The sequence below is a fragment of the Elephantulus edwardii genome, unplaced genomic scaffold (genome assembly GCF_000299155.1).
Source record: "Elephantulus edwardii isolate Elephantulus edwardi_28Jun2011 unplaced genomic scaffold, EleEdw1.0 scaffold00222, whole genome shotgun sequence".
NCBI classification, from domain to species: Eukaryota; Metazoa; Chordata; class Mammalia; order Macroscelidea; family Macroscelididae; genus Elephantulus; species Elephantulus edwardii.
In genome coordinates, this window is record NW_006399972.1 from 1,342,949 (window position 1) to 1,356,999 (window position 14,051).

The window sequence follows — 14,051 nt, forward strand, 5'->3', positions numbered from 1 at the left end:
CAACTCTTAATGACCCGGTGAACAACAGATCTGAACCCTGACCTATCTTGTGTCAACCTCTCACTTCCTGATACACTAGAGCCTCTTGCAGCAGTCACTGTGTCCACCTGGTTGAGGGTCTTCCTTTCTTTCGCCAATACCCTACCTTCCCAAACATGATGTCCCTTCTAGTAACATGCCCAAAGCATGTGAGATGAAGCTTCAGCATTTTTGCCTCCAAGAAGCAGTCCGGTTGCACCTTCTCTAGGTCGTATTTGTTTGGTTTTTTTTGCAATCTATAGGAGGGGAAGGCCCTCTATGAGGTGGATTGATTCAGTGACTGGGATAATTGGGATGGGAGTGTCAGAGACAGTGCAATTGGCACAGGACAGAGCGGAGTTTAGGGCTGTTGTACATAGGGTCGCTATGAGTCGCAAGCGACTCGACGGCACATAACAACAACAACGTAGGCTATTCAGTATTCTTATCCACCACCACAGTTCAAAGGCATCAGTTTTTCTTCCTTATTCTTGTCCAGCTCTCAGCAGCAAAGCAAGTGATTGTCCTAAATCAAGTCCTCACACTAATATTGCTCCTCAGTGATTTAGAGAGATCCCTAACTGCAGACTTGCCCAGTGCAATACATCTCCTGATTTCCTGACAGAAACCAAGTGTATTGACCATAAATCCAAGTAAGATGAAATCACTGACCATTTCAGCCTTTCCTTCCTCTATTCTAATGCCACCTATTGCTCCAGTGGTGAGAACTTTTTTTTTCTTTGACATTATTGGCAGAGGCTCTTCCTTGGAAAGGTATATCATACTTGGAAGGGTGGAAAGTCAGCTCAGGAGAGGAAGATTTTCAGTGGATACAGTGGATTGATACAGTGTCTGCAGCAATGGAATCAAATATGTCCAGGATGATAAGGATGGCACAGATTAGAAGAGTTTAGTTCTGTTAGTCAGAGAGTCACTATGAGTCATACTCGACTCAACAGCACTTAACAACAACAGCAAGAGCCCAAGTCAGCTCAGTTCAGCTAAGATTTATGGAGTGCCTGTGTGTCAGGACTTTCTTGGTATCAAGATAAGAAATGATAAGAAATTAGACTCTCACAGCATAAATAATAGAATGTAAGGTGCTGATAATTATAGCCATGATGCCCAAGGTGCTAATAGAGAGGGAACATGCCCAAAGCTGCAGTTTGGAAAGATTTCCTGGTGCCACTATTACCCAAGCTGACCATGAAGACAGTTATGAGAAGCACTTTCAAATAGAAAGTATCCCAAGCAAAGGAGTGACAGTAAGAAACAGAGTGATTGGCAACAGGGAAGACAGGCAGAGCCAGGTCACACAAAGTCACGTCGATGTCATTACTTTAAGCCATGACTGGCAACTCTTCATCCTGAGATGCACAGTGTTCCAGCATGTCTGAATTCATAGAATAAATATTTGGTTGTAGGATGTTGTTGTTGTTGTCATGTGCTGCTGAATCGTTTGACACTCATAGTGACCCTATGTGCAACAGCTCTGACCCTGCTCAGTACTGAGCCAACCTTATTGTCTCTGACACACCTATCCCCATTACCCTAGTCACTGAGTGAATCCATCGAGGTTCTTCCTCACTTGTGCTGTCACCCCACCTTCCCAAGCATGTTGTCCCTCTCCACAGACTGTTCCCTCCTTGAAACATGCCCAAAGTATGTCAGATGGAGCTTCAGAATTGGTTCTAGGATAGGGGTCAGTAAATACTAGAGATAAATTTGTTATTATTGTTGTTAGCTTCCGTAGAGCCAACTCTGACTCATAGAGACCAAGCCTTATGATAAACAGATCAGAATCTTGCCTAATTTTGCACCATCCTCACAACTTCTGTCAGGCACAAGCCCATTGTGGTAGTCAGATTGGCACTGTGTCAGTCCACCTTGTTGAGAGCCTTCCTCTCTTTCTCTGTCCCTCCACCTTCCCAACATGATGTTTCTCTCCAAGGATTGGATCGCCTAATAATATACGCAAAGGGAGACAGACCAAACTTGCCTCTAAGGAACACTCTGGTTGCACTCCCTTCAAGACAGATTTGTTTGTTCTTTTGGCAGACCACAGGATATTCTGTACTCTTCTCCAGAACCATACTACAAACACATCTGTTCTTTAGTCGGCATTATTCATGATCTAACTTTCATATGCGTATGAGGTAATTGGAAAGACAAAGGCTTAGATCAGGTGTGCCTTAGTCTTTGAACTGACATTGTGCTCTTTATCATTTTATAGAGGTCCTTGACTGCAGATTTCTTTTCTTTTCAGACTGCTCTACTTCTTTTGATGTTCCAATTGCTGTTACTGTGGTGTTGACTGTGTATCCAAGTAAAATGAAGTCCTTGACAATCTGTTTTTTCTCCACCTATCATAATGTTGTCTGTAGGTTCAAGGGTGAGGATTTTTTGCTTTCTTGTTATTGAAATGTAGCCCATATTTAAGGATCTAGTCTTTCATTTTCTGCTATAATTATTTCAAGTCCCTTTCACTTTCAGCGTGCCAGGTTGTATCATCTGCATAATGCAAGTTCTTGTTGAATCTTCCTCTGATCCTGATGCTATATTCTTCTTCAGATAGTCCAGGTTCTTGAATAATTTTCTCGGCATACAGATTTAATTGGTACCAAGAGTGGAGTACAGCCTTGATGCAATTAGTTGTAGTTACATGCCATCGAGTCAGCTACAACTCATAGCAACCCTATGCAGAACTCTGCTCTATCCATAGCCAATCTCATTCACTACCCCTGGCACCTACCTCCATTACCTCAGTTACTATGTCATTCCATCTCATCCAGGGTCTTTCTTCTGCTGTCCCTCCACCCTTCCAAGCATGATTTCCTTCTCCATGGAATGTTCCCTCCTGGTATGCCCAAAGTATGTGAGATGGAGCTTCAAAATCCTTGCCTGCAAAGAGCAACTTGGTTTCACCTTCTCCAGGCCAGGTATCTTTGCAGTCTATGTTATGTTCAGTATTCTTCCCCAGCACCATAACTCAAAGGCATCAATTCAATTCGTCTGTCATTCTTAGTCATTGTCCAGCTCTCTGATGTATAGCAAGTAATTGTTAAGACTGTGGCCTGTATCAGGCAGGCACACCTTAGTCTCTAGGCTGTCATCATTGCTCTTTAGCAGTCTGGAGAGGTCCCTGATAGCACATTTTCCTAATGCAATTCATCTTTTGCTTTCCTGACTGCAGGTGCCAATAGCGTTGAATGTGGAGCTGAGTAAACTGAAATTGTTAACAACCTCCATCTCTTCATCTGTCATATTGCTGGCATTAGGCTCAGGGGTGAGAATCTTTGTCTTCTTGATGGTGAGCTTCAGTCCGTATTGCAGACTACAGTCCTTCTGCAGAAAATGCTTCAGGCCTTCCTAAATTAGAAGTAACATAAAAACCATTTTTATTTTTTATAAAAATATCTTGTAGATTACTAAGGGAGCTTCCCCGGGAGTTACTTTGCTAACTCAAAGACCTCTATGGCAGTTTGAGCCACTCCAGGGAGGAAGATGGGCCGTCTCCTACTGTGTAGTGTAAAGCCTCGGAAACCCAGTGGAGGGTCAGCTGTGAGTGGGTTCATTTTCAAGCTGTGACGACAGTGGGCAGTCTTATATAACGTTATATTTAATTGAAAATTTTCAAGAATTCTTTTCTACTTAACTAAGAAATATGGAAGAGTGTGCTCAGTGATAATGCACCAGAACTTAGAACTTAACATCTGCTTTTCTGTCTTGAGGTTTTATCAGAGAGCAGCTCTGAGCCAGACTGCCAGAGATGTGTGGTCTCTGACGAACTCCAGTAGGAATTCGCATCTTCATGCCAGAGTTCATATGCGCTTGGACTTTGTCACTGCTTAAAGTGCTAAGAGGCAAGTTCACCACTTAGAGCTGACCCAGTGATGCTTGTGGGCCAACAAATTTAGCCTAATGCCCAGACATCATAATAAATTCAGACAGAAAGGCCTCTGCCTGGGAAAGGGTCAGACAACCCCGAGGCCTTTCCAATGTCACAGGCCTGAGCACAAAGACGCTTCCAGAAGTGTTTGCAAGTTTAAATTCAGATAGTGAAGTCTGGCCAGAGCCACATAGCTGGTGTCCTTAATCAGGGAGCCTGGTGGTGAAGCACTGACTGCTAGCACCCCCAAACCAAGTGGCCACAGCAGGGTAAGAAGGTAGAAAGTAGGAAACCCTGTGAGGGTTAAGTAAAAGGAGTCTTGATCAGAAATTGCATATGATTGCTCTGTTGAGAATATTCCCTAGGGGGAAATGTGGAAATGTAAGGAGATCAGAGTGAAGACAACATAGATGGCAGAGGTTTGGACCAAATGGATAACATGTAAAGCCTTCTGGTTATCTTTTTAAAGTAGAACAGATTGGATTCCCTAATAGATTGGATATGCAATATGAGAGAAAAGGGAGAGCAAGAATGGCTACCAGGTTTAGTAACTTCTTGCTGTTGTTGTTGTAATTGTTGTTGTTGTAGTATGCCACTGAGTAGGAACCAACCCATAAGTGACCCTCCAGCATATTTTCAGATGCAGTAAATTGCATGGGAAGAGATTACCCATCTTTCTCCCGTGGAGCAGCTGGTGTATTTGAACCACGTACCTTTGGGATTGCAGCGCAGCTTCTTAGCAGTAGGCCACCAGAGCTCCCATACTAATATAAAATTCATATCTGCTAATACAAGAAAGACTGTCTGCATCTTATTTAATATAATACCTGACTTGCCTCCTCTACCTATTTTCTCCCCCACACCAAAAAGAAAAACAATCTTTACTTCCAATTTATTTTACCTATATTCTGAAATACATATTGAGTGAAATGATTCTGAAATACATATTCCCTGAAATGTTATAGATGCTTTATGGGGGGGTGGTTTTTGTTGTTGTTAGATGCCATTGAGTCAACTATGACTCATAACAACCTAATGAACAACAGAGCTGAGCCTTTTCTTGTCCTTAATTCATCCTCCTAATCTCTCTCGTACTTTAGACCATTGTGATAGTCCATCTTGTTGAGGGTTTCCCTCTCTTCCACTGACCTTCCACCTTTCCCATCATCATGTCTCTCTCCAAAAGCTGGTTGTTCCTGAAAATATGGTTAACTACAAAGTTTCATCATCCTTCCATCTAAGGAATGCCTTGGTTACACTTCCTCCAAGACAGATTTGTTTGTCCTTTTGGTAGTCTGTGACCTATTCTGTACCCCACACCAACACCACAATGCAAAGGCATCAGTTAGTCTTCTGTCTTCCTTATTCATTGTCCAACATTCAGAGCTATACATGGGAAGCAATTAAAAATACCACAGCTCTTAGCACCATGCTCTCAAGTCCCTCCCATATTAGATAGTAATTTACAAAACCATTGCGTCTGCATGCCGCATAGTATTCCATTGTGTGAATGTACCATAATTTCTCGATCTATTCCATTGTGGTTGGGCATTTGAGCTGTTTCCATGATCTTGAGATGGTGAATAACACTGTTATGAATGTTGGTGTATAAGTCTCTGTGCATCAGTTCTCATTTTCTCACGGTATATCTAACTCAGTCTCAGAAAGATAAATACTGTATAAAACTGTAGAGCTCTTGTTATTGTTGTTGTTGTTGTTGTTGTTATTGTTCTCATCGTTGTTAAGTGCCATCGAGTTATAGATGACTCATAGCGATCCCATGAACAAAAGACCTGAGCACTGTTCATAGAGTTTCCAGAGGCAAGCCGTTTCTGAAGTGGATGCCGCCCTTGCACTGTCTGTCCACCATGGGTGACTATTATTGCATTTGGCACATCAGTGTCACAGTGTTTAGCATCACAGCCATGACGAGTTACCTCCGTACAGCAATGCGAAGACCAGTACTGTACCAGTGGTTTAGAATGTTTGACAAAAAAACCAATTTAAACCAGGCCTAAGAGCTGCTGATTAAAATCACCCACCTTGAGCTTGGTAGCACAGCTTTCTGTCCACTAGGCCAACATAGCTCTCTTTATGTTGTCATTGTTATTGTTGTTATGTTGTCATTGTTATTATTGTTAAGTGCCGTCAAATCATAGACACTCATAGTGACCCTATAACAAAGGACCTGAGCACTGTAGAACGATTGCAGGGGCTTATTAATCACAGGGTCATACATTTAGTGAGTAGAGGGAGGGGCGGATAAAGAAAAGGGGAAAGATCTGGGGTGAAAACAATTTACATGAACTTTATCAATTTTGGAAGTAAACCAGCATAAAATTAAAAAAAAAAAAAAAACATGGTTTGCATCAGACACACCCTAGTCTTTAAATTGACATACTTGCTCTTAGGCACTTTAGAGAGAGATCTCTGACAGCAGATTTTCCCATTGTGAAGTATTTCAAAATTGAAACACAAATAGGTCAGCTAACCCATTGTAATAAAAGGTAGCTATAGATGAGTGACCACATTTTCACCTTCCAGGCAATGGGTGAGGTTTGATTCTCGACCAGCACACCACTCTTCTGTCAGTGAATGCTTACATGTTTGTGTGATTCTGAACCACAGAGCTGGCAGACTGAGATAAGGAAGAAAACCCTGACAATCTTCTTTTGAAAATCAATTATTCAAAACACTATTGATTGCAAGGGCAATGGTGGACATAATTCAGTTCTGATACAATTTATAAAATATAATGAATTGGAATAATTGTATGAAACACAATGTGAAGGAAGGGTAATGTGAAATACAATGTATACGAGCTTTGTAAGGAAACGCATATAAAAAAACCAAACCAAAATATCATTTTTTCAAAAGTGTATTAGAAAGGGAAAAAAACCTATGGATTGCAACAATCTGATCCACAGTGCAGGTGACACGGGACCAGAGCAACCTTTTGTTCTGTTGTGCATGGTGTCACCCTAGTCAGCATGGGGTCAGAATCAATGGCAGTTTACAAGTACCTAGACTCAGGAAGGAGCCAATAATGACACCAGAGGTGAACATTGAAGGATGAGCGAGTCATAGAGAAAAGGGCCCATAAATGAGAGTTAGCATGGGACCCTTCCAGGAACCTAGAAATGGTAGCCTAGGGTAAAACATTATTTAGGGAAAACAATCAGGTGAGATAAGAATGGTCTTTAAACCACAGCAAGGTTTTCAGCACTCTATTCCTGATGACATAGTCTATAGGGAATTGGGCTCACTCAAAGGTGGTTCTTCTCTGATGGTTATTTACCAGCCCCTCTATGGGAGAAACTTGGACAGTCTCCTCCCTTGTGATTTTTCACAGCTTCCAAAAGTCAGTGGAAGATTAGCTGTGAGTCAAAACTGACTCCACAGTAATGAGAGAAATCCTGAAAGCAGTTTGTAGCCATTCAAAGAAAAGAAAACATTTAATCTAGGAACTGCTGACAGTGTAATTCACACTTTAGAAATACCTCTAGCTGCAGAGTAGGAAACAACTAAAAGCAGATCAAGGCTGGATAGAGTCGTTTGCTGTAGTTCAAATAGAGTATCATAATAGTTTGCCCTGAGATGATGGCATCGCTGTAGCTCTCAATGTATAAAATGTGTGCACAGTAGGACTTGGTGATCTGTTGAACGTTCAAGAATAGTCCAGGCAGTGGGGCTGATGATGACAGTCGTCACAGGTTACAAAAAGGGAAGTAGGATTTGGGAAGATGTGTTTGGGTCATGTTAGGCTTGAGCTGACTGTGCAATATTCAAGCTTTAGCTGGATGAACATAAGAATTCCAGTGTTATTAAGTCAATTTCAGCTCATAGTAACCCTCCCAGAACAGTATAACAGGGCCTAGTAGGATTTCCAAGCGTGTAAACAGTTAAAAAAAGCAAACTGCCTCACTTTTCTCCTGAGGATCTGTTTTGAGATCTAAGTAGGAGACATAGAGGCATAAGGCCATGAACATCTCTTTCAAAGGGCAAGAGGGAGTTAAAAAAACACAACCCCTCACTGCTCCAGAGTAGAAAACAGATAAAGAGCCCTTAGCCCAGCCCTATGGCACCTCTAGAGCTACACCAACAGCAAGAGGTTTGTTTGTTCGTTGCTGACTCACAGACTCGGTTATGGTACCAGCAATGAGGTTTATTAGGGAAGGACGTTGGAGAGTGGTGGAGGCAATTCCATTTAGCCCAAGTTCCAAGGCACAATTTCTCAATTAGTCCAGGCTGTGGTTTCAGTTCAGCCATCAAATCCAAATCATCTAGCAAGGTTTGCCTCCAAGCAAACAAACATCCAGCAAGTTATAAGGCAGCTTCTCCTTTAAGCATCCAGCAAGAACAGCAAACACCTATAGCTGTGGCCAGCACAAATGCAAGAAGCCTCAGGTCACACCTTGCCAGTTTCTCCACAGCAGTGCCTGTCTCTTCACCATTAGGGTCTTGCTGCCATACACCTTGCTTGCCTGAAGTCTTGCTGTCGAGTAGGGAAGGCACTCTATCTCTTATTCTAGTCCCACAGCTGTTGGTGATTTGCAAGACCATTCTGATTTGTAAGACTGTGTGTCTGCAGTCAAGATAGTTGGGGACCAAAGGGGTTAACTAATGGCTTAAAAAAGCCAACTTTTAAGCTAAAATAAGATCTCAACCATAGGTAGAGATTTGTGAGTGAGTCTCATCTACATAATATTTAGAAAACACCTACCTTCACAAGGAGAGTGTGTATATATATAACAAAGGGCTTGTGAAAGAATATCGGTATATTTTACCTTTCTCTATATTAAGCTATTTTCTGTGCTATCTTTTCTCTAATGATTGTATACTTTGTTCTTTAACAGCTTAGCATTGCTTCCATATGGATGTCCATTCACTTAATAGGCTGCGGGCCTTGTGAGTTTTCACAAAACTAATAAATACATTCAGGAAACCTTGGGTTAAGCTTCCTCCGACTTTTCTGAGTCTTATTACTCACTATTACTCTCGCAAATGAAAGCTGTCGTATGTTTGTGCTTTGGTTAATTCTTGGGCCTTCAGGCCCTTTTGAGCAAATACTTCACAAAACTAGGTATCACACCTGGGTGAGATAATTAACTATATGCAAAAGTTGTACTAATTCTCAACATATTTGTTGTTATTAGGTACCATAGATTCAGGTCTAACAAATGGCAACCCATACTTCCAACAAAGCACTGCATAGTTCCAAAAATTGAATTATCAAATCAAAGGGGATGAACATTTTATCCTTAGTATACACTTTACCAGATAGATATAGATTTGTTGAAGGCTGTTACATTGCTGATGGGAATATATACATTGTGGCAAATATGTGTTTCATCAAACACCCCATGATCACCAATACTGACTTTGGTAATGATATGTTTTTTTCCTTAATTTGATCTAATTTGGTACTATTTCTTTTTACTACAGAGAAGCTCACTGAGTTTCCATTGTTACTGCTTGTTTATTCTTTTGTGAATACTTTCTCAGAGCTCTTGCCTATCTTTTGAAAGCTTGACTATTCTAATGAAAAGAAATTACCTATTTTTATACTTCAATATGCTATCTTGTGGCCATCATTCCTTCAGTTTCTTGTTGGTAATTTTTGTCCTTTTCGAATGTGTAGATATTCTACATTTTTATGAATTTATTACTATAAAGAATTTCTCTTTGTAGTCGTTTCACCATTTTTTGGCTTAGAATGAATGCCTATATATAAAACTGTAGCTAGGCAATAAATAATCACTTCTTAAGGCTTTTAATTGTCGCTATTAATATTAACTCTTTAACCTCTCTGGAATTTGTTAATTTATCATACTACCCCATAAAGCACATGTTTTATAGCACTGTTTTCTGAATAAATGTCTTGCTACTTTAATATTTCATGTTCATGCAATCTATAATAATTTCTGTAAAATAAATTTCTCTCCTTTCCTTACTAGCATATTAAGACAAATGACATTTTATTAATTATCAAGTTACATTGTCCTGCACTTCAGAAATAGCACATGTACTATGGTATTATCATGATGAAAACCAGGGAAGGTGTACATTGACTTACACTTATATGATAATTATGATAAAGATTTCCTTCCCTTGAAGCTCCTAGGATTGTCCAGATCACTAGAAAGAACAAAAGAGCCTTTAAAACAAAATATCTACGAGTGATTGTATGAAAAAACAAGAATTATAAATCTTCATTCATATAAGTGTAAGAAAATAAACTTTAACAGTTTAAGTAACAAAAGTGACTTTGTTAATAATCTCTGTTCCTAATAAACACCACTAGGTTACAAAAGTGATCTGACATCTGAGGTATGGTATCTTTTTCATTCCAATTGACAATTGAGGAAATTGAGGTTCAGAAATTCCTTCTGAAATCTGGTATCTAGGGAGGACAGCAGGAGAATTCATTCCAGGGCTGTGAAGACAGCATTAGGGCTCCTTCTCTTGCTCTCCTTCTGAATATTTCTAGACAAGCGGCACACTTAAGTGACATGCCAAGCCAGACTAGCGCAGGTGGAAGGGTAAAGTGCCCCTTTCTTGTGTGAGAACTTGCACGCAAAGGACTTACCCCATTGTAGGTCAGAGGGTAAGTTCTCTCTTATCTAGCCAAGCCCCCTTGGCTTGGCTAAATTCACTTAGCCCCTGGTTGTTGTTGTTGGTTTTTTTCCAGGCATCCTTTCTGTGCAAGTTCACATGGTAATTTCAGCACAATCTTTCCAGCGAAGGTTGCATTTGCAGGCAGCATAGGTTTGGTTTTGAAGCCCCTGAAGTCCGCTTCACAGCCAGCTTCGTTCTGTGGAGACAAGTGGCTGTTTGTTCCTCAGGCGGGGCCTGTGCTCTTCAGTTTACCAGCTTTGCTGTGGCCTGGGCTGATCCTTTCTCAGGTCCCTTGGGAGCCACTTTTGTGGCAGATTCCATTTGGTTTCACAGCACCCTGAGGAAGGGCAGCGGGGGGCCACTTGGCAGGGCCTACAAATCTCTCACATTGGGAGCAATTTGCAAAGCCAGGGCCCAGCCCCGAACAGGCTGCTCCTGTTACTACCATTGTCTGCAGGGATCACTCCCTGTTTCCCAGATGACCTGCCTGCAAGTAGAGAGATGTGAAAAGTTAGAGACAAAAATGGTTTCTGCAGAGTGAGGGGGAGCTTTCTTGTACAGAAAGGAAGGAAATACCTCTGTGGGATTGCATTTTTTTTTACCCCCTCTTCATCCTGAAAATACAAAGAGACTCTGTCTTTAATGCGAATGTCGGCTTTAAATCTTTTAGATTTGGATTAACTCTGCAAAAGGAAGAAAAAAATCTGACAGGCTTTCAGATATGACGGAGAAAAACTTTTTCCCCCTCAATTCATGTTGTTCATTTGTAAAGCCAAAAGCTGGGTGGACTGAATAGTGGGGCGCCAGTTGTTGGTCCATTCATAGTTAGCATCACAATGGTCAGAATTAGCTGCCTCTGGCTTCAGTCACCACTTTTGCCTTGTCCATTAGCAGACATGTAATACAAGGTGGCAAAGGCAAGAATAAATCTTTCTTCTCTGGACTCCCAAATATTTAAATTTGTATTATATTTTAATAATACAAATAAGTCAGGGGTTTTTTGTTGTTTAGTGTTAGATGATTCAGATTCGTATCTTACCTTTTCTACCTTGGCTGGAAAACGAAATGTGTTGGCTTGGGGTGGGTTTTATTGTTGTTGTTTTGGGGTGTTTCTTCTTTTTCTCCTACGTGTTAACTAGAAAGCTTCAGTCAATCAAAACAACACTCACTGAACTTGATAGACGTTTCCTATTACATAGTTATTGTTGGTTTTCACTATTGAGAATGTCAGCAAACACGTCAAAGATCATGTTTTGCTCGCAAAATAAAGTGACTTTTATGTGAATTTTGGTTTTCGGTTCGAATATGGGTGCTGTTCTGGTGAATCACGTGGCAAAATTTATTTTCTGATGTAATTTTGATGGTATGTTTTTATGTCAGAGCTAGCTATTTATTTCTGTGTAGTTTAGCATCCTGATTATATGTAAGCCTGTGTTAATATTAAAAAACCTTAAACAGCAATTCCTGCTCCTGAATGTAGACTCCAAATGAACAGATATTCTGAAAAATACTTTTCAATTAGTAATCCTTTATTTGTTAAGAATTGATTGAGTAGGGTTATATATATGTAATTAGAAAACTCAGTAATATTGTAATAATGTTGACCATATTTAATTGTTGAATCATGCCTAATTTAAAAACATTAGCTTATGTGATTTTTAAGTAGGTCATAAATGTACATAATCTAGCTGTCTGCTTTTTAAATAGATTATAAAGATGCATTTAATTTAAATATTTACTATAAATTTATTTCAATAAGCAAATAGACTCGAAGTGAAAATAACTTCTTTCAGATTTATTGAAAGACACTATTTCAGACTCTGGAATCTAGTTACATCACTAAGATATTTTTATCGTAGGTACAAACAGCTAACTTATTAATCATAGAATTATTTTCTTTGCATAATGCAACAATGTAAGATTTAATACAATAGAAATGTTAACATTTTCAGTGCACTCTTAGTTGAATTTGATATATTCTCTATTTCCTTGATCTTACCAATAATAGTTATGCAGTGATATAAGTTCCATAGCCATTGAAAAAATTAAAATTGTTCCTACCTTCAAGAACAATCAAATTTTATATTCCATATATCTTAATTTAATCAAATATTTCAGTTTTAAATTATTTTTAATATGTTATATCTTTTTTTTCTGTTTTCACTCCATTTGATTTTGGTTTGGGGGTGTTGTTTTTTTTTTTTTTAATTCTTTTACACTGGTTTGCTTAAGTATGTTTTTTCTTAAAGTAACATTTTCATTTACCAGGAGAAATAAGTTTGGTTTTGAAATAGGATTTATTTTCAGTGTTACAGTGTAAGGGAATCTAATCTAGTGTATTTTAAAACTGGCACAAAAAACTAACTATAATAGAAGGTCAAGGTTTATTGCTCGGCATACTAACCACTACAATAAACATTTCACTCTAAAAATATGAAAAGATTTTGCACATGGTAAAACTTTTCTGTTTCAGCTACTCAAGAAAAAATAAATCCATAACTGTACATTTTAGCACATTAACACCTTTAGTTCTAAATATTTGACAAAGTTGAATTCAGCTATTGTATGCCCTCTTGAGTAATAGCCTCTCATTCATTTTTCTTCAATTTTTTAAAGAATTATCAGTATGTGCCAATAAAATTGTGTAAAAGCTGAATGTAAATGTTGTATTTCTTGTATTTTTAAAGTAACACTATTTCTGATGATTTCTGCAGGCAGCCATGCTGTTTAGTTCTGGGGTTTTTTGGATGGGGCTCTTATCTATCCCTGTGGCATCTCTGCTTCTTGATGTAGCGTACAAGGTGTAAGTATCATATATACATATGTATTTTTTCTAAATATATATTAATCTTTTGATTCCTTTAATAATAACAGCAGTTAAAGAATGTAGAGTTAAGAGCAGAAATATTACTATTCTGTTGTTAGTACTAATCTTGTCTAAATGAATGATTTAGTCAAGGAAAAAAGGATGCTTGAGGAACTGGAATACTAAATTTAAAGACTGAAGAAGTAGGAAAACAGGTCGTTTCACAACAGCAAGTACATTGGAGAGAATTACTGGAGAGAGTGTTTCAACTTGAAAACATACAAGGTAGAAGAAAGAATTCTATTACATCTAAACACATAATGTTTTTAAGGTGGGCTTCTTGTTGTTGTTATTTTAGCAAATGATAGTTTTGAGCAGAAATTTTTTTTTTTGCTTGCCCAAGTCTGGACACATGTAAAATATGGAATGAAGGAAAGTAGAACTTAACTTTTCCCAGGTGTCGTGTTTTAAAATCCTAACTTTTTCTACCACACCAGGCTCCACTGAAGTTAATTATATAGTAAAAGCTGTGAGAGCCGGAACTTCTGTATCAAAAAAAAAAAGAAAATGCAAGTATTTTTCACTAATGGAGAGTGATTGAAAGGTGGTAAGAGTGCACCCTGTCTTTGAGTCAGGAAAACAAAGCAATTCTGTTATCTCTCCCAGATTTCACTATATATATATATATATATACACACACACACACATATATATATATAT

At 39.0% G+C, this 14,051-nt stretch overlaps 1 protein-coding gene across 1 annotated transcript in view; it reads left to right on the forward strand.

The window, feature by feature from the left end:
* Nucleotides 1-14,051, forward strand: part of ATP8A1 (ATPase, aminophospholipid transporter (APLT), class I, type 8A, member 1) — a 375,206-nt gene that overhangs the window by 341,609 nt on the left and 19,546 nt on the right. Inside the window, exon 33 of the mRNA XM_006898188.1 lies at nt 13,240-13,328. Coding sequence (XP_006898250.1) covers nt 13,240-13,328 — 89 coding nt within the window. The remainder of the gene's footprint in view (nt 1-13,239; nt 13,329-14,051) is intronic.